General features: G+C 45.6%; 1 protein-coding gene across 1 annotated transcript; it reads right to left on the reverse strand.

Annotated features, from left to right (window-relative positions):
• Positions 1–3,648: 3,648 nt before the first annotated feature.
• Positions 3,649–21,614, reverse strand: LOC129816187 (trace amine-associated receptor 6-like). Its single transcript, XM_055870426.1, has 5 exons — positions 21,492–21,614; positions 15,169–15,212; positions 14,097–14,103; positions 5,018–5,531; positions 3,649–3,662 (listed from the first exon to the last, which is right to left on the reverse strand). Exons 1-5 carry the CDS (start codon positions 21,612–21,614, stop codon positions 3,649–3,651), a joined length of 702 nt encoding a protein of 233 aa, XP_055726401.1.
• Between the last annotated feature and the right edge of the window lie 203 nt (positions 21,615–21,817).

Raw genomic sequence — 21,817 nt, forward strand, 5'->3', positions numbered from 1 at the left:
TTGCGTGTACACACTCCAAGTTTGCCTCTCCGGGCTGCATAGAGTGAATTTAGATGCTCCTCTGCCCTCTCCAGTGGAGTCTTATTTGGGATTTCCTCCTCCATCATTCACTTTTAGTTCACTCAATTTACAATGACACGGTTGTTGGTTTGATTGTTAAACGTAATGCCCCTTTAGACCTCCTTTAATCTTTAAAAACACAGTCATCCATTTCAGCATATTGACCCATTTTGAATTGCACATGTGCAAGTTTGGCATTTTAGATGCGTTTTAAACATTTCATCCCGTTGAGGTTTTGTCCCTTTAATGAAGTTAACACGCAGTATCTTTAGATCCTTAAGTTGCATTCGTTGCGTTGATGCATTGCATTTCCACGTTAGGCCAAATATTAGATATATGATTAGGCTACATTGTGCATAGGATCTGTGTTTCCCAAACTTAAACTTCTTAATTGTTTTCACAGCGCTGTATTTTGAATTCCATTCCCAAGTTTATCAAACATTCCAATTATAAGCACATTTGCGCTTCCATAATATGCATGATCAAACGATCGCATTGAACAGGGCAGCTCATTCATTCGCAGTGGTTACTCACGGCTGGCGAAATCTAGGAGTTCAAATCCTTCCAAGCGAGCTGTCCTTATGGTCCGAATGCAATTACAAATAGAACAAAATCCAGCGTGTGTCCGAACCGGAGATTTCCTTCCGGTAGTAATCCTTCACGGAGTTTTTTGACTTGATTGTAGTGGCTTCCTTTCCTCTTTACCATAGCCACTGCCCAAGCCTGAAGCGGGGTTGTTTCGGACGCATACAGTCCACACTTAACGTTTCCAAACGGCCAAACATTCAATGAGATCCAGGGATATGGTGCAACAAAAAATGTTTATTCTTCTTATCTAACAAAAAGGTATTCTCCAATCAACTTAAAGCAGAGATTACTTGAAATGCAAATACATAATATAATATGACCTGTCTGTCTGTCTTTCTGTATGTATGTCTGTATGTCTATATGTCTATATGTCTATATGTCTATATGTCTATATGTCTATATGGTCAAAAAACTATACCGCTCCCGCATCTAGCAAGGACTCCCCCCCCCGAAGGCCCAACTTCCTGCCTTTATACTAACACAATTAACACAGTACAATGAATGGGCAAGAGGGGGGGCCAAAAACTGAGTTACACTAATAACAAATGAATATATCTCAATCCGGTAAATAAATCATAAAGGTACGTACCTAATATTTCATCATATACATTAATATTTAATATATTTACACAAATGTACATGGAGCTCAGTATGTTCAGTCTTTTATACAAATATGCCCAAATCGGCTCTAACAATATACTAACAATAATTGCTACAGAACCCACAAATTTACAATCATACAGGACGCACCTTAAAATATGTTAATGAGCCAGAGACTCTTTTCACGTTTCCCGACAATGCAAAAACAATTAATACAGTGTGTTAGTGGTAAAATTACAAAATTGGCTAACAGTGCAGAGCACGGATCCCTCACCCTGGACTTCAAAGCAGAGAACTGGCGTAAACCGGGTCGTTACAATGGACTGGTGCTGGAGCTGTCTCCACACCCTGACAACGGACAGTTTCATGTCCCACCACCCAGGGACGGCTGTCCCGTTCAGGTGAATCGTAACCATCTCAGAGTTCCTTTTCTCACTCGTGGCTGTATCTCTGAAACCCGCTCTTGTCGCTCTCAGAAGAAGAAGAGCGCTGTCTACTTCCCGGTGAGGCCCTCTACAGAAGAGGAGCGCTGTTTACCTCCCGGTGAGGCCCTCTACAGAAGAGGAGCGCTGTTTACCTCCCGGTGAGGCCCTCTACAGAAGAGGAGCGCTGTTTACCTCCCGGTGAGGCCCTCTACAGAAGAGGAGCGCTGTTTACCTCCCGGTGAGGCCCTCTACAGAAGAGGAGCGCTGTTTACCTCCCGGTGAGGCCCTCTACAGAAGAGGAGCGCTGTCTACCTCCCGGTGAGGCCCTCTACAGAAGAGGAGCGCTGTTTACCTCCCGGTGAGGCCCTCTACAGGAGAGGAGCGCTGTCTACCTCCCGGTGACGCCCTCTACAGAAGAGGAGCGCTGTTTACCTCCCGGTGATGCCCTCTACAGAAGAGGAGCGCTGTCGACCTCCCGGTGACGCCCTCTACAGAAGAGGAGCGCTGTTTACCTCCCGGTGATGCCCTCTACAGAAGAGGAGCGCTGTCTACCTCCCGGTGAGGCACTCTACAGAAGAGGAGCGCTGTCGACCTCCCGGTGAGGCCCTCTACAGAAGAGGAGCGCTGTTTACCTCCCGGTGAGGCCCTCTACAGAAGAGGAGCGCTGTCTACTTCCCTGTGACGCCCTCTACAGAAGAGGACCGCTGTCGACCTCCCGGTGAGGCCCTCTACAGCTAAAAGAGCGCTGTCGACCTCCCGGTGAGGCCCTCTACAGCAAAATGAGCGCTGTCTACTTCCCTGTGAGACCCTCTACAGAAGAGGACCGCTGTCGACCTCCCGGTGAGGCCCTCTACAGCAAAAAGAGCGCTGTCGACCTCCCGGTGAGGCCCTCTACAGCAAAAAGAGCGCTGTCTACTTCCCTGTGACGCCCTCTACAGAAGAGGAACGCTATTGACCTCCCGGTGACGCCCTCTACAGAAGAGGAGCGCTGTTTACCTCCCGGTGAGGCCCTCTACAGAAGAGTAGCGCTGTTTACCTCCCGGTGACGCCCTCTACAGAAGAGGAGCGCTGTCGACCTCCCGGTGAGGCCCTCTAAATCAATTTCAAGAACGTTTCTGTCAAGACTGGATCATCGCTCCGCTGCCACATAGATTGCCCGTTCCCACTGAACAGCACCAACCCCTTCATCCTGACAACGTTGATTCAACCAGTGTGTACCCAGTGGGAATAAAACTCTGCAGTAAAACGGTTTTTAAATTAGGCTTTTTTCTCCAGCATTTTGGATTTGAGATAAAATGTTTTATATGATGTGACATTTTAGAAAACATCTTATGGATCTAGTCCCTCCATTTGAAAAGGTCATAAGTATTTGGACAACTTCACTTGTAGTGTATTAAAGGTAGTAAAAGTCACAGCGCCTTCTGTTTAAATGTAATGTTCAGTTCAATTATGTATTTAGATATTGGTTCCCTTACCCTGTAATCAGTCTATGATTTCCTCTAATGAGTGACTGCAATCCACACTTTGATTTTGGTAGTCACTGCCAACAAACGCAAATGTTAGGATTTGAAGAAGAAAAAAAACATGACTTCCTTCAGCACACTACTACAACAGTGTGACTGTTTTGGAATAAAATGTTCAATATATTTCCTTTAACATCCTCTGTGTTGTGTGCTTATTGTTTAACCATTGATATGTTCTAGGTCATTTTGAGAACTGAAGGAGCATCAGGTACTGCTGGAATATCTACCATCAGCATGTCCATCTTTTTGTGATAAATTACACTGATCACTCAAAATATTTATAAAGCATTTAAAAAAGTGTGACTAGTCCTCACTTTAGATTAGTCTGCAAAAAAACATTACTAATGATTTGTAAATGGTTTATAATTACATTTATTAAACATCATATGAATGCTATTCTGAATCATTACTACATACTATAAAAGTTGTTTATAAATGAGTGAATAACTAGCTTACTCAAACAAATCTGGGAGTAATGATAAATGAATGATGAATAAACTATTTACTAATCAATTATAAATTGTTTATTACAAAGTGTTATTATAAAGTCTTACTAATCTCTATATTCATTCAGACTCAACAGCATCTGACAGAGCTGCTCTGGCGTGACGCCTGACCTGGCAGCAGTGATGTAGTGAGAGTAGTGGTAGTGGTCCTACCCAGTATGTTGAGGTTGAAGTGTCTGCTGTGGTCTCCTGCACTGTTGTGTTTAGTCATTGATGCATATAGTAGTTATTAATAAATGTGAGACATCCTAGCTGACTAACATTTAACAAATGTGGGCTTAATAATAATGATCATAAATGGTGAACAAACTGTAAATACCTTAGAAATGGTTTATTACTGAATGCTATTATAAAGTGTTACCCATAATCGCATATTCTTACATATGACCATCAACTACTACAATACACCATTGAGTGAGACCTGGACTTTACCTGATATCATGCAGTGTTTTACATTTCAACTTTACTAGATTTGTTAAAGGCATTTTGTCCCATATGAGCCACTAGAGGGCGATGTTAAAGAACATATAGAATGAATGATCCATGACATCCTCAAAATGTACTTTTAGAAATCTTACATACCATTTATCATTAAATAACATGCAACAACAAGAAACTTTGGTATTTGGAATATACACCCCAAAATTATTACAATGTCTTTTATAAAACAACCTTTGTCCTTCTTATGCCATCTCCAAGTCATTCCATTCAAATCCAGTCAAATCATTCTGTATCAACACCACATGTATCTATGATGACAACACTGAGATAAGTCACGTCAGCATATTGTTACATGAAGGAGCCAATTACAACAAAACAGTATAAAATAACTATATCAAACCTGTTTGTCAAATGTAGGAATAAAAACATAGGAACTATGAACGCCTTAACTTCACCTGAGTTAAAATACGTTTAGCTGTCACTTTGAACCATGGATAAAAGAAAGCATAAATGATTGGATTAATTAAGGAATTAACAAGTGGCAGAAAGCTGATGATGAATGACGATAAATTGTCAATTAAAAGAAAAAATAAATACAAATGAAATGGAATCCAACAGCTTAGATAGGTGAAAACAACAATAGCTAGAGTTTTTGTTGCTTTTGTCTCCGACTTATTTGCCTTTACAGTTTTAACACCGGACACACTGGCAGCCTCTTTTGAACATACCTTTCTGGCCTGTGATCTGGCTACTACAAAGATTTTAAAATAAAGTGTTATAATAATAGAGCAAGGGACAACCATTGTAACAACAGTGTCAATGATATTACCCCAGGTTATTCCTTCAACAATAAAACATTCTTTCAAACACCTACTTGGTATCTGTACATTTACAAAAATGTTTATAATAGCAGCATTGTATATGGTACAAAAACACCAGGTAATGGATAAGCAACACATAATTCTTGTTATTGTTATTTTAGAGTGGTATAATAAGGGATCACACACAGCAACATAGCGGTCAATAGATATCAAGACCAAATTGCCCAGAGATAAAGATGCACATAAACAAGTGATGTAGAAATAAAACACACAGAAATATTCCCCAAAACCCCAGCATGGTTCCATTATCGCTACCGTCGTTACTGGTATCACAATCAGTCCCACCAGCAGATCTGACACTGCCAGAGATACGATGAGCAGGTTGGTTGGAGTGTGGAGCTGCTTGAAGTGAGAGATGGAGACGATCACCAGTACGTTCAAAAATACTGTAACTGCTGAAATCAATGAGAAGAAGATGTACAGTGTTATGTAGATAGATGTCGATAGCAAAGCCTTTCTGCAAGAAGAGTTTCCATCTTGAAAACAGTATTGAACATCTTCATATTTCTCCATTTGTAATAAAAGGTAAAAAATACTGAGGTCCTGCTCCTGCTTGGTCCTGTGTGTGACCCTGTCAGGTCCGCCTTCTGACAAACTCCGAGCTCTGCCTCTCTATATATCCCTGAGTTACTGACGGGTCTCTCTGCACACACACACACACACACACACACACACACACACACACACACACACACACACACACACACACACACACACACACACACACACACACACACACACACACACACACACACACACACACACACACACACACACACAAATAAAAAAAATGGTTTGTCAAAGAAATTATATGTGAAAGCATGATGTGATATGTGTTAGGGTTGGATGTTTCTCTGCCCACCTAGCCTGTCCTTCAGCCTTACTGATAGTTAGAGATGAGAGAAAAGGTACATTTTCTCAACTGAGAATTTGAATGGGGAGAATATAGCATTGGTGATGTTTTGGTCACTCAAAGTGTAACGCTCGTCGGAAGGATGAGACCAAGGTGCAGCGTGGTACGTGTTCATGCTTCTTTATTAAAACCAAACACCAACCAAAACAACAAAAGAACGACGAACGTAACGTCTTGAAGACTACACAGAGCTAACAAAAACAACATCCCACAACCTAAAGTGGTAAAACAGGCTGCCTAAGTATGATTCCCAATCAGAGACAACAATAGACAGCTGTCCCTGATTGAGAACCATACCCGGCCAAAATATAGAATCACAAATCATAGAAATAAAGAACATAGAATGCCCACCCCAAATCACACCCTGACCAAACCAAAATAGAGACATAAAAAGGCTCTCTATGGATAACTGTGCAGACTAACTGGTTTGGGTGATGTCAGTGCTCAGTTTGGAACATAATCCAGAACCTCAGGAGACATGATGGTACGTCACATGTCAGCTGGCAAGTGTGTAGGAAAGTTGACAGTAGGGAAGTTGATGAGATGGCATAACTTATGGTGTACGCGCTTATAGAAAATGCTATCAAAATTGTTGCGCTCCATAGGAACTGTCCCAATCACCCCTTCATGTTTTTTTCACCATTTCTGGTGTGTTTTCTAAGAAAAAAATGTTACTAATAAATGTGACTTTCAGTTCAATTGTAATCGGTCAATGATCTCAAAACCACTTCAAGTTAAGTAGGGACAGTTCACAATTTACTGGGAATGTTTTGACGACCCTCCCTTGTACTGTACATACAATTGGACACCCTCCCCCTCATAGAATTAACACAAAACAATGTGTGTGGACAGAAATAACAATAACTGTAGCGACCCTGGGCCAGAAGGTTGAGGGTTCGCCGACCACCATGGACCAGCTCATTCTCCCGTCTGTTTCATTAGGCCTACACTATGATCAGAGCTGGCTGCAGACGATGATCAGCTAGGGGGATATCAGATTTCCAACATTTAGATGCCATAATTTATCATTAAAAAAAATATATGTAACAAATTTTCCACCAACAGGTTTCTGTGCCAACGCACCACACAACCATTAAACAAAGTATACCGACTTTGGGCGCTTCAATATCATGGCTTGCGTTTTCAGAACCATAATAAATAGACTATGACAATGGCGACAAATAAATTGACTATGCTCTTGCTCCACAAAGGCTCTCCAAGCGGCCTGGTTTAATCTGGGCACGGAGATAAACTACGGCCCGATTGGCTCGCTCTGATGAGTTACAGACAGTGTGCAGTTCACGTTCTACCATCTGATTGCCTGCCCTTGGAGGCACATAGCATCTGGGCATGGTTTAGGTGGAGAGGTCTGAGAACAGATTTTCCCATGTTTTCCATCTGCCCATCAGGCAGTACGTGGTCATCCCAGACCCTCTTGCTGGTCCAGAGTTCCTGTGCAAGAACCTTTGCCTGGGTCACGAAAGGGAGGATGTAGCCTAAGGGATCATATTGGCTGGCCAGCCCTCTGTAAATGACCCTCAAGGTTGGTTCCTCTTCTCTCTGGACAAGTCAATGTTTTTAGCCGAGGGACTCTCGCTATCAGCTCAGGCCCAGAGTTGGTTCTTGTGGATCGATGGTGGTTTGGGAGAGACATAACTTACTGGTCTTTGATCTCTCTTCTGGAGGAAAAGGGTATGTTACTGGCCCATTGCCAAACCTAGAAACGCCCGCCCAAGTGTCATCAGAGCCAGCGATCCAGCAAAAATGTTGCTTGGGTAGAATTTGGAGACAGTTGTCAATATAGAAAGCGTGCTCGACTGACTCCTGAACATCCGTGTTGCCATCATGGTGGCCCCGATAATGTTTCTGGAGGGGATAGAGGGCATAGCAGGGACTACACATCGTTCCAAAGAACCTGGCATTCATAGGTGCTCAGCTCTGCTTTGTGGTCCAAATCCCTTCAAATGAACCTGAAGAGTGACTTGGAGAAGGCACACCTGGTGAACCATGCCTTTGATATCACCGCTTATAGCCACTGTGCGGTGCCTAAATCTTAGGACCATGCCGAGCTAGGAAGGACAAACTTTTTTTTGCCACCCGGACATGTTCAGACTACATTTTGAGATAATATAAGACACAGTGCAGTTTTTATTACTAGTATAGGCATTATTTTATAGGCGTCCTTAAGTCTGAATATTCGGTCATGAAATGTGGTTAAATCAACAGGAGCAAGTTTGAACTCAGGTGAGCATTCAGAAAGAATTCAGACCCCTTGAGTTTTTCCACATTTTGTTACTTTAGAGCCTTATCCTAAAATATATTTTTTTCCCTCAGCAATCATCACACAATACCCTATAATGACAAAGCAAAAGTCAAATCAAATTCAAATCAAATGTATTTATAAAGCCCTTCTTACATCAGCTGATATCTCAAAGTGCTGTACAGAAACCCAGCCTAAAACCCCAAACAGCAAGCAATGCAGATGTAGAAGCACGGTGGCTAGGAAAAACTCCCTAGAAAGGCCAGAACCTAGGAAGAAACCTAGAGGGGAACCAGGCTATGAGGGGTGGAGATTATAACAGAACATGGCCAAGATGTTCAAATGTTCATAGATGACCAGCAGGGTCTAACAATAATAATCACAGTGGTTGTCGAGGGTGCAACAGGTCAGCACCTCAGGAGTAAATGTCAGTTGGCTTTTCATAGCCAATCATTCAGAGTATCTCTACCGCTCCTGCGGTCTCTAGACAGTTGAAAATAGCAGGTCTGGGACAGGTAGCACGTCCGGTGAACAGGTCAGGGTTCCATAGCCGCAGGCAGAACAGTTGAAACTGGAGTAGCAGCATGACCAGGTGGACTGGGGACAGCAAGGTGTCAGCAGGCCAGGTAGTCCTGAGGCAAGGTCCTAGGGCTCAGGTCCTCCGAGAGAGAGAAAGAAAGAAAGAGAGAATTAGAGAGAGCATACTTAAATTCACACAGGTCACCGGATAAGACAGCGGAAATACTCCAGATTTGACCCTAACTGATTTTTTGAATTTTTTGCAAATACATATATATAAAAAAGGAAATATCACATTTACATAAGTATTCAGACCCTTTACTCAGTACTTTGTTGAAGCACCTTTGTCAGCAATTACAGCCTTGCGTCTTCTTGGCTATGAAGCTACAAGCTTGGCAAACCTGCATTTGGGGAGTTTCTCCCATCTTTCTTTGCAGAACCTCTCAAGCTTTGTCAGGTTGGATGGGAGCATCGCTGCACAGCTATTTTCAGGTCTCTCCAGAGATGTTTGATTGGGTTCAAGACCGGGCTCCGGCTGGGCCACTTAAGGACATTAAGAGACTTGTCCCCAAAGCCACTCCTGCATTGTCTTGGCTGTGTGCTTAGGGTCGTTGTCCTGTTGCAAGGTAAATCGCCCCTGTCTGAGGTTTTGAGAGCTCTGGTTTTCATAATGGCTCTCTCTGTACTTTGCTCTGTTAATCTTTCCCTCGATCCTGACGAGTCTCAGAGTCCCTGCCGCTGAAAAACATCCCCATAGCATGATGCTGCCACCACCATGCTTCACCATAGGAATGGTGCCAGGTTTACTCCAAATGTCACCCTTGGCATTCAGGCCAAAGAGTTCAATCTTGGTTTCAACAAACCAGAGAATGTTGTTTCTCATGGTTTGAGTACTTTCGGTGCCTTTTGGCAAGAGGGCTGTCATTTGCCTTTTACTGAGGAGTCGCTTCCGCCTGGCCACTCTACCATAAAGCCCTGGTTGGTGGAATGCTGCAGAGATGGTTGTCCTTCTGGAAGTTTCTCCCATCTCCACAGAGGAACTCTGGAGCTCGGTCAGAGTGAACATCGGGTTCTTGGTCACCTCCCTGACCAAGGCCCTTCTCCCCCGATTGCTCAGTTTGGCTAGGCGGACAGCTCTAGGAAGAGTATTGGTGGTTCCAAACTTCTTCCATTGAAGAGTGATGGAGGCCACTGTGTTCTTGGTAATCTTCAATGTCTTGGAGCTCTACGGACAATTCCTTCGACCTCATGGCTTGGTTTTTGCTCTGACATGCACTGTCAAATGTGGGACATTACAATCAAGTTGTAGAAACATCTCAAGGATGATTAATGGAAACAGGATGCTCCTGAGCTCAATTTTGTGACTCATGGCAAAGGGTCTGAATACTTATGTAAATACGTTTTAATTTTTTTGTTTTTCAGTACATTTGCAAATATTTCTAAAAACCTGTTTTTGTTTTGTCATTATTGGGTATTGTATGTAGATTGAAGAGGGACATTTAAAAAAAATCTATTTTAGAATAAGTCTGTAGTGTAACAAAATGTGGAAAGAGGGAAGGGGTCTGGATGCTTTCTGAATGCACAAAGCCTATATACAAATCTTTCTCTATCTCTTTCTCTCTCTCTCTCTCTACACAGTATATATAAATATTTCCTGATCTTTCTTATATCTCCTAGATATAGGACAGACACTTCAAAACCGTAGTCCTGAAGATGTATTATTTGACTGTATTTCTTGCCATTTATGAATGTATTATTCAATGTGTTTCTGTGGGCTATAGTAGGAAAGGCCAAATCTATTATTTTATTGAATTGAAATTGTTAACCCCCATCCATCTGCAATATAACTAAAATGCGTAGCAGAGGTTAGTCTGACTAACAGTATCGTGAAGAGGTAGCCCTTTCTGCGACCTCAAAATCAGTGTCACCCTCGGTCCAAGAGTAACTTTCTTCTTGAAATATTGGTTAAGATGCTGGTTTTCCACTCAGGATCCCAGGGTTCAGATTCCACCTGTGACAGTCAGGATTCAGAGGTGGGATTTTTGACCTGTGCAGGGTGGATTGTTTAGGGGAGGGTTATACTGAGGCTGAGGCCTAGTGGAAGTTGTACTCACACAAATGACAACAGAGCTGCACTCAGGGCCTTATTGGACCCTGGAGGAAAGCATGTGTGTCTCCAACACCTTTAATTGGTAGAATTCCTTAGAGGTTTGGACCTCATTCACAGAGCACATGTTGAGTTTTGATGATGCAGTATGAAATCACAATGTACTACATGAATGTGTGTATGTGTGTGTGTGTGTGTGTGTGTGTGTGTGTGTGCTCTTGTTTGATACCTTTAAATTGGTAGAGTGATACATGTCATTATTACAGAGCCTTGCAGGTCAGTGCTAACAGGTCCCTCTGGAATCTGAGACAATAACAAACTATACAAACAATATGATTGGGGCAGAATACTGCACGGTGATGTCTGTCAAATATTATGTGTCCCAATGATGTAACTGTCTCCCTCAACTTGAATCATTATTTCATAATTCACTTCAGATGGACATTTTTACAAGTCTATGGAATGTTCCTATGGTATGCCATTAGCACATACACCATAAAGATATGCCATCTTACCAACTGCCCGACTGTCAATTTTCTTATGCACTGGCAAAATACCTGTAGTTTCGCAAGGCCATCCTTCCGAATCTAATTTTGTTGTCTTGACTATTGGTAGTCTAAAGAACTTCAGTATGAGATGTTCTGTTTGAATGGCAGGGCTGGCATCTAACACTCACTGTTAGTTTCTTATCATATGATTGCTAGCATGTTGCTGAACATTTTTCAGAAACATAACCTCTGTTTGGAGCTCCATCTATGCAAAATAGTTGATTGGTTTGATAAGTGACAACCTGTCACCAGGTCCCAGAACCTTTATAAAACCTTATGAAAGGGTTCTTTATGGCACCATGCATGTTTCAATTAGAACCTTACGATCATGGTTCTTTACACCTTTAACTGTCTCTTCTTGAAAAGCATGTTGTTGCGTAGTGCAAACTATTTTATTTTTGCTGGTGTAAAGATCACGGGTCCTCCTCAACTCGGAACTTCATTACTTGAAGTTTACCAAAGTAACCCTATCTCTGGCTGGCCTGAGTTTCTCTCGAAGGTCCGCGGAGTGTCTTGTCCAAGCTGCTCCCTTTTGCTCTTCGCCTGGCTGTCAGTGGCAGCTCAACCCGTTCTCTCTATCGCCCTCAACACCCAATCTACTCACACGCGCAAACACTCACATTGACTCACATACACGCTGTCCCTCTCTCCACTTACCTTCGTTGGCCTCTTGTTTTTTGGTCAGAAATGACAATTTACGTGGTATTGCTTTGCGCACTGACTTTACTGAACTCTGGAGAAAACGAACATTGTAGCAGGGTGAGTACATCTGACAATGTACTCTCACGTCCATTAGACATTTTGTCTGCAGGAACTCGCTCTTTTTCACTCGGTCCACTCGTCCAAGTGCCGATGCATTTGTGGCATGATGTGAACAGTACGAATTTGTGTCACTACCAAAGTCTAATGGTTTTAAATGACTGTTTTGTATTGTCTGGAAACTCACTTGTAGAATTAGCTTGCAGTAGGTCTCTTAAAAAAGAGAAGCCGTGCAAGGTTATTAAACAGAGGTGCTTAGTTATTCTTCTGTTGTTGATATCAGGTAACGTGCAACCTAACCCTGGCCCTGATATGCAATGTCTCCAAACCCCCTCTGATTTTAAATCAAGATCTGGTTTTGGTATTTTTCATTTAAATGTACGCAGCCTGTTGTCAAAAATTGATGGGGTTAGGATTTGGGCTAAATCAACTGATGCTGATTTAATTGTGTTTTCTGAAACCTGGCTCAGCAAGTCTGTTTTTGATAAGGATATTTGTATAAGTGGTTACAATGTGTATCGCACTGATCGGGTTAAGAAAGGTGGGGGTGTGGCTATATATGTAAAATCTAAATTCCATGTAAGTGTGGCAAAGTCTGAAACTATTTGTAAACAGTTGGAATTTCTTGCTTTGAATATTGAGGTTTCAAAGGGTCTCTCTATAACTGTGATTGGCTGTTATAGACCCCCCTCTGCTCTCGGTGATGCATTTTCTTCTTTGACGCACCTTATGTCTAAACTTCTTTACAGTGAAACGATCTTGATTGGTGATCTCAACTGGTGTTGGGTAAAGCCGGTGTCTGATGATTTAAAAACCTTTTGTAATTCTATGAATCTTACCCAGTTGATTAATTCACCCACTCGCCCAAATCTTAAATGCCCAGATAAATCTACCCTGATTGATTTGATATTGACAAATGTTCCACATAAATATTCCGCGGTTGGTGTTTTTTGTAATGATTTAAGTGACCATTGTGCTGTTGTTGCTGTTATAAATACTAAGGTTCCAAAGACAAATCCACGTTATATTCGTAAGAGAAATTTGAAGTGTTTTAATGAGCAGGCTATCTTTCATGATTTGTTTTATTTTGACTGGAGCAAAATTGAGCTTATCCCTGATGTGGAAACTGCCTGGAAATTCTTTCATGATGGTTTTTCCAAATAGTAAACAAACATGCACCATTCCGCAGGTTCAGGGTTAAAGGACGGGATAATCCATGGTTTTCTTCTGAGCTGTCTTGTATTATTCACGACCGTAATCTAGCCTGGGCTAAAGCAAGGAAATCTTGTTCTGATGCTGATTGGCTTATTTTTAGGCAGTTAAGAAACAAGTGTTCTTTTCTTCTCAGGAAGGCCAAGTCTGAATATTTTATGTCTGTTACCACTGATAACCTGAATGACCCTAGAAAGTTTTGGAATGCTATTAAGTCTATGTCTGGTAACAGTAATGTTAATGAATTACCGTCATGTGTTTTGAAGGACTCTGTTGCTATATATGACAACTGAAATACTGAATTGTTTCAATGAGCACTTTGTATCATCTGTTAGGCTGTTTGATTCAGTGCCCTCTGTCTCTGTACAACCCTGTGTGGATGAACCAGTGTCCTCTGTCTCTGTACAACCCTGTGTGGATGAACCAATGAGAGCTGGTCTAACTTTTAGCTTTTTGCCATTCTCAGTGCAGGTGGTACATAAAGCCCTGAAATCCTTAGATCAAAGAAAGTGTAACGGTCCTGACCAGTTTTATGTTGTTTTTGTATGTGTAATTGGTCAGGGTGTTAGTTTTGGGTGGGCAGTCTATGTTATCTGTTTCTATGTTGGTTTTGGTTTGCCTGGTATGGCTCTTGATTAGAGGCAGGTGGTTTGCGTTTTCCTCTAATTAAGAGTCATATTTAGGTAGGGCATTCTCACTGTTTGTTTGTGGGTGATTGTCTCCTGTGTCGTCATATGTATTTTCCATACGGGACTGTTTGGCTGTTCGTTTCGTTTCGTTTCGATGTCGTCTGTTTCCTGTACGTGAGTTTATGTTTAGTTATGTAAGTTTATGTTCAGGTTTCGTCAACGTCGTTTTCTTGTTTTGATGTTTTGAAAGTGTTTTGTTTTGTTTCGTATTGCCGTCGTATTTATAATAAAGATGGCTTATTTCCCAAATGCTGCGTTTTGGTCCGAAGATCCTTCTCTCCTCACCTCGTCTGAGGATGAGGAGAGCGACAGCTTTATCAGAATCACCCACCAAATTAGGACCAAGCGGCAAGGGAAAGCTCGACAGGGCAACAAGGATTTCTGGACTTGGGAGGAAATATTGGACGGGAGAGGTCCATGGGCACAGCAGGGAGAATATCGCCGTCCCAAAGCTGAGCTGGAGGCACGGAGGAGAGCAGAGGCTACCGGAGAGAGGAACCGGAGCTATGAGGGAACGCGTCTGGCACGGAAGCCAAAAAAGCCCGTAAGTAACACCCAAAAATTTCTTGGGGGGGGGCTAGGAGGTAGTGGGCCAAGGGCAGGTAGGAGACCTGCGCCCACTTCCCAGGCTTACCGTGGAGAGCGGGAGTACGGGCAGGCGCCGTGTTACGCAGTAGAGCGCACGGTGTCTCCTGTACGAGTGCATAGCCCAGTGCGGGTTATTCCACCTCCCCGCACTGGTAGGGCTAGATTGGGTATTGAGCCAGGTGTCATGAGGCCGGCTCAACGCGTCTGGTCTCCAGTGCGTCTCCTCGGGCCGGCATACATGGCACCTGCCTTACGCATGGTTTCCCCGGTTCGCCTACATAGGCCGGTGCGGGTTATTCCACCTCCCCGCACTGGTCGGGCAACCGGGAGCATTCAACCAGGTAAGGTTGGGCAGGCTCAATGCTCAAGAGTGCCAGTACGTCTCCACGGTCCGGTATTTCCGGCACCACCTCCCCGCCCCAGCCTAGTACCTACAGTGTCTACACTACGCACTAGGCTACCAGTGCGTATCCTGAGCCCTGTTCCTCCACGCACTCTCCCTGTAGTGCGTGTATCTAGCCCGGTGCCTCCAGTTCCGGCCCCACGCACTAAGCTACCAGTGCGTCTCCAGAGCCCTGTACAAACTGTATCTTCTCCCCCTACTAATCCTGATGTGCTTGTCCTCAGCCCGGCGTCACCAGTGCCGGTGCCGCGCATCAGTTGTGGAGTGGGCTTTGAGAATACAGTGTGCCCTGTTCCTGCTCCCCGCACTAGTAGGAAGGTGCTTATCCTTAGCCCGGTGCCTCCAGTTCCGGCACCACGCACCAGGTCTACAGTGCGCCGTATCCGGCCTGAGCCATCCGTCTCCCCAGCGCCATCTGAGCCATCCGTCTCCCCAGCGCCATCTGAGCCATCCGTCTCCCCAGCGCCATCTGAGCCATCCGTCTCCCCAGCGCCATCTGAGCCATCCGTCTCCCCAGCGCCGTCTGAGCCATCCGTCTGCCATGAGCCTGCAAAGCCGCCCATCTGCCATGAGCCTGCAAAGCCGCCCGTCTGCCATGAGCCTACAGAGCCGTCCGCCAGACAGGAGCCGCTAGAGCCGTCCGCCAGACAGGAGCCGCTAGAGCCGTCAGCCAGACAGGATCTGCCAGAGCCGCCAACCAGACAGGATCTGCCAGAGCCGCCAACCAGACAGGATCTGCCAGAGCCGCCAACCAGACAGGATCTGCCAGAGCCGCCAACCAGACAGGATCTGCCAGAGCCGCCAGCGAGCCATGACCAGCCAGAGCCGCCAGAGAGCCATGAGCAGCCAGAGCCGTCAGAGAGCCATGAGCAGCCAGAGCCGTCAGAGAGCCATGAGCAGCCAGAGCCGTCAGAGAGCCATGAGCAGCCAGAGCCGTCAGAGAGCCATGAGCGTCGAGAGCCGTCAGCCTGCCATGAGCGTCGAGAGCCGTCAGCCTGCCATGAGCGTCGAGAGCCGTCAGCCTGCCATGAGCGTCGAGAGCCGTCAGCCTGCCATGAGCGTCGAGAGCCGTCAGCCTGCCATGAGCGTCGAGAGCCGTCAGCCTGCCATGAGCGTCGAGAGCCGTCAGCCTGCCATGAGCGTCGAGAGCCGTCAGCCTGCCATGAGCGTCGAGAGCCGTCAGCCTGCCATGAGCGTCGAGAGCCGTCAGCCTGCCATGAGCGTCGAGAGCCGTCAGCCTGCCATGAGCGTCGAGAGCCGTCAGCCTGCATAGACCTGCCAGAGTCCCTCAGCCGGGACCTGCCCCTTGTCCCGGTGCTGCCCCTTGTCCCGGTGCTGCCCCTTATCCTGGTGCTGCCCCTTATCCTGGTGCTGCCCCTTGTCCCGGTACTGCCCCTTGTCCCGGTACTGCCCCTTGTCCCGGTGCTGTCCCTTGTCCCGGTGCTGCCCCTTGTCCCGGTGCTGCCCCTTGTCCCGGTGCTGCCCTTTGTCCCGGTGCTGCCCCTTCTCCTGGTGCTGGATGTTTATTTAGGGGATGTGAGTTTTAGGGTGGGCATTGGGAGGGGAAGAAGAAGACGGGGAGTGACTATGGTGGTGTGGGGACAGCGTCCAGAGCCGGAGCCACCACCGTGGTCACCTGCCCACCCAGACCCTCCCCTGGACTTTGTGATGGTGCGCCCGGAGTTCGCACCTTGAGGGGGGGGGTTATGTAACGGTCCTGACCAGTTTTATGTTGTTTTTGTATGTGTAATTGGTCAGGGCGTTAGTTTTGGGTGGGCAGTCTATGTTATCTGTTTCTATGTTGGTTTTGGTTTGCCTGGTATGGCTCTTGATTAGAGGCAGGTGGTTTGCGTTTTCCTCTAATTAAGAGTCATATTTAGGTAGGGCATTCTCACTGTTTGTTTGTGGGTGATTGTCTCCTGTGTCGTCATATGTATTTTCCATACGGGACTGTTTGGCTGTTCGTTTCGATGTCGTCTGTTTCCTGTACGTGAGTTTATGTTTAGTTATGTAAGTTTATGTTCAGGTTTCGTCAACGTCGTTTTCTTGTTTTGATGTTTTGAAAGTGTTTTGTTTTGTTTCGTATTGCCGTCGTATTTATAATAAAGATGGCTTATTTCCCAAATGCTGCGTTTTGGTCCGAAGATCCTTCTCTCCTCACCTCGTCTGAGGATGAGGAGAGCGACAGCCGTTACAGAAAGCCTGCAGGTCCTGATGTTTTGGATCCCTGCTTTTTAAATCTGGCAGCTGATTTCATAGCTGAACCACTTACATATCTGTTCAATCTAACCCTGGAATGTAATGAAATTCCAAAGATCTGGAAATCAGCATTTGTCCTACCACTTTTAAAAGGGGGAGATCCAACTCTTTTAAATAATTATAGGCCAATCTCAAAGCTGTCACCCCTGGTGAAAATACTTGAAACCCTTGTAAGTGAACAGCTAAAATAGTTTTTATTTACTAACTCTATTTTATCAATGTACCAATCGGGCTTCAGGAAGAAGCATAGCACAATTACAGCAGCCATGAATGTTTTAAATGATATCACTGAAGCCCTTGACAAAAAACAGCACTGTGTCTCACTTTTTATTGATCTCTCTAAGGCTTTTGATACAGTTGATCATGCTATACTGAGGCAGAGATTGTTGAGTGTAGGTCTTTCGGAGCATGCAGTTGCATGGTTTGCTAACTATCTGTCTGATAGAACTCAGTGCACTCAATTTGATGGGCTTATGTCTGTTAAATTGTCTGTCCTGAATGGTGTGCCCCAGGGCTCTGTACTTGGTCCTCTCTTATTCACTATTTATATAAATGATTTAGACAGAAATGTCCAAAATGCACAACTTCATTTTTATGCTCATGATACTGTTATTTACTGTTGTGCCTCATCTCTTACAAAAGCTTTCCAGAACTTGCAAACTGCTTTTTATACTGTTCAACATACCTTGTGTCAATTGAAGCTTATCCTCAATACTGACAAAACTAAACTAATGGTGTTTTCTAATGCAAGAAATAGACCTCTGAATCTTTCACCTGTTACTACCTGTCAGGGCAAGGAGATTGAGGTTGTAACCTCATACAAATATCTTGGAATTCTAATTGATGACGGCCTCTCTTTTAAATTGCATATTCAACAACTTACAAAAAAATTGAAGCTGAAATTGGGATTTTATTTTAGGAATAAGGCCTGTTTTTCTTTTGAAGCCAGAAGGAGGCTAGTATCAGCTACATTTATGCCTTTACTAGACTATGGGGATATTTTATATATGAATGCTTCCGCTCAGTGTTTGAGATCAATTGACACTCTTTACCATGGAGCTTTGAGATTTATTTTAAACTGCAAAACCCTTACGCACCACTGCACTTTGTATACCAGGGTTGGCTGGCCTTCTCTAGTCACTCGTAGGCTCAGTCACTGGTATACTTTTATTTACAAAGCCATTTTGGGTTTACTACCTTTTTATTTGGGCATTTTTATTGTTCAGAAATGTGGTGGGTACTCTCTTCGTTCACTGGACTTTATCCTGCTAACTGTTCCAAATGTCCGAACTGAATTTGGTAAAAGGTCTTTTATGTACTCTGCGCCATCGTCTTGGAACACCTTACAAAATAATTTTAAACTGGAAGAACTTGTCCCGATTGGTGTTTTTAAATCACTGATGAAGGATTTTGAGGCTGATTCCCTGACCTGTCAATGTTTTTAATTTGCTGTTTTTGATATTGTTATACTCTTGTGAATTCATGAATGGTTTTTACTAGATTACTTGTAGTTTTTCATGTTGTCTGTCTGTAATTTTTTGTAATGACTTGGTGCTGCCTATCTTGGCCAGGACGCTCTTGAAAAAGAGATTTTAAATCTCAATGAGCCCTTCCTGGTTGAATAAAGGTTAATAAATAATAATAAATAAATGTTGGGAAAAAATAATTTTAAATTCCTATTACTAACAACTCAAATAGGAATTTCCAATAATACATTTTTTTTTATTTTGACAATAACCAAACTCTACCAGGCAGTTGAGAAGTCAAGAGGGTCATACCAGCAATGCCATATTAGAATGGCAATTTGCATAGCATTTTTACTCATCTCAACAATATTACAAACATTACTTTAGGTCTGCTTCAATGGCTTTTATACTGTAGGTAGGTAAGTATTGTTAGATGAGGACTGATGACAAATTTAACAAGTTATGTTAGTTGCATATGTATAAATCTAGAAGGCATGTTTTTTCAGGTGGTGTTGGTTTTCTTACATTTCAATTAATCCAGGTCCTTCCACCATGTTTTCCACATGTCCAGACTACATTTGAGATAATATATGACAAAGTGCAGTTTTATTACTATAATAGGTAACTTTAAGTCTGAATATTGATTCATTAATCCCATTGGTCATGACATGTGGTTAAACCAATGTATGTTGTCAACAATTCAATCATCTTTTTAAGAAAAATAATTATTTTAAATTATAAAGAAATGTAACCTATTCTTAGTCCACTTTTTACTGACATATCAACCTCCTGGTTAGGCACACTTTTACAAGAATCTTGCTTTTTAGCCATTTTACATTTTGACTTTATTTTCATATTCCTACTATTCAAGGTCTCTAGTAACAGGAATGGTTGTCACGTTCTGACCTTTATTTCCTTTGTTTTGTTTTTTATTTTTATTTAGTTGGTCAGGGCGTGAGTTGGGGTGGGCTGTTTTTCTATGTTGGGGTTTTGAGTTTGGCCTGGTATGGTTCTCAATCAGTGGCAGCTGTCATTCGTTGTCCCTGATTTGAGGATCATACTTACGTAGCCTGGGTTTCACTTTTGAGTTGTGGGTGTTTGTCTTCCGTGTCAGTGTTTGTCGCCACACTGTACTGTTTCGTTTGTTCATCGTTTATTGTTTTGTTTAGTGTTCTGAGTTTGTATTAAACGTCATCATGAACACTTACCACGCTGCGCTTTGGTCCGATCCTTCTACCACCACAGACGATCGTTACAGAAATACCCACCAAAAAAGGACCAAGCAGCGTGGTAACGGACAGCAGCAGCAGCAGCAGCGATCAGAGGACTCCTGGACCTGGGAGGAGATTCTGGACGGCAAGGGACCTTGGACTCAGGTTGGTGAATATCGCCGCCCCAAAGCTGAGCTGGAAGCAGCGAAAGCGGAGAGGCGGTGGTATGAGGAGGCTGCACGTAAGCGCTGCTGGAAGCCAGAGAGGCAGCCCCAAATATTTCTTGGGAGGGGGGCACACGGGGAGTGTGGCTAAGCCAGGTAGGAGACCTGAGCCAAGTCCCTGTGCTTACCTTGGAGAGAGAGGGACCGGGCAGGCACCATGTTAGGCTGTGAGGCGCACGGTGTCCCCGGTGAGCAGGCATAGCCCGGTGCGGTACATAGCAGCACCTCGTATCGGCCGGGCAAGAGTGGGCATCGAGCCAGGTGCCATGAAGCCGGCTCAACGCATCTGGTCTCCAGTGAGTCTCCTCGGGCCGGCCCTACGCATGGTGTCCCCGGTTCGCCAGCACAGCCCAGTGCGTCCTATTCCACCTCGCCGCACTGGCTTGGCTACGGGGAGCATTCAGCCAGGTAGGGTTGGGCAGGTCCGGTGCTCAAGACCTGCAGTGCGCCTCCATGGTCCAGTCTATCCAGTGCCACCTCCACGCACCAGCCCTCCGGTGGCAGCCCCCCGCACCAGGCTGTCTCTCTGTCTTCTCACTACAGGTGCTCCCGTCTGTCCAGCGCCACCTGAGTCTTCCATCTGTCCAGCGCCGCCAGGGTCTCCCGTCTGTCAAGCACCGCCTGAGCTGCCCGTCTGTCCAGCGCCGCCTGAGCTGCCCGTCTGTCCAGCGCCGCCTGAGCTGCCCGTCTGTCCAGCGCCGCCTGAGCTGCCCGTCTGTCCAGCGCCGCCTGAGCTGCCCGTCTGTCCAGCGCCGCCTGAGCTGCCCGTCTGTCCAGCGCCGCCTGAGCTGCCCGTCTGTCCAGCGCCGCCTGAGCTGCCCGTCTGTCCAGCGCCGCCTGAGCTGCCCGTCTGTCCAGCGCCGCCTGAGCTGCCCGTCTGTCCAGCGCCGCCTGAGCCGCCCGTCTGTCCAGCGCCGCCTGAGCCGCCCGTCTGTCCAGCGCCGCCTGAGCCGCCCGTCTGTCCTGAGCCGTCAGAGCCGCCCGTCTGTCCTGAGCCGCTAGAGCCGTCCGTCAGTCAGGAGCCGCCAGAGCCGCCCGCCAGTCAGGAGCTGCCAGAGCTGCCTGTCACGCCGGCAATGCCGGAGTCTCCCGCCTGTTCGGCGCTGCCGGAGTCTCCCGCCTGTTCGGCGCTGCCGGAGTCTCCCGCCTGTTCGGCGCTGCCGGAGTCTCCCGCCTGTTCGGCGCTGCCGGAGTCTCCCGCCTGTTCGGCGCTGCCGGAGTCTCCCGCCTGTTCGGCGCTGCCGGAGTCTCCCGCCTGTTCGGCGCTGCCGGAGTCTCCCGCCTGTTCGGCGCTGCCGGAGTCTCCCGCCTGTTCGGCGCTGCCGGAGCCTCCCGCCTGTTCGGCGCTGCCGGAGCCTCCCGCCTGTCCGGCGCTGCCGGAGTCATCCTTCACTCCGGCGCCTCCGGAATCTCCCGTACATTCGGGACCCATGGCTAGGGTTCCCAGTCGGAGGTCGGCGGCGAGGATCGCCGCTCGTAAGAGGCCACGGGGGCGGTTAAGGAGGCGGACAAAAACTATGGTGAAGTGGGGTCCACGTCCCGCACCAGAGCCGCCACCGCGGACAGACGCCCACCCAGACCCTCCCCTATAGGTTCAGGTTTTGCGGCCGGAGTCCGCACCTTTAGGTGGGGGTA

This window comes from Salvelinus fontinalis, chromosome 19 (assembly GCF_029448725.1).
Source record: "Salvelinus fontinalis isolate EN_2023a chromosome 19, ASM2944872v1, whole genome shotgun sequence".
Classification (NCBI taxonomy): Eukaryota; Metazoa; Chordata; class Actinopteri; order Salmoniformes; family Salmonidae; genus Salvelinus; species Salvelinus fontinalis.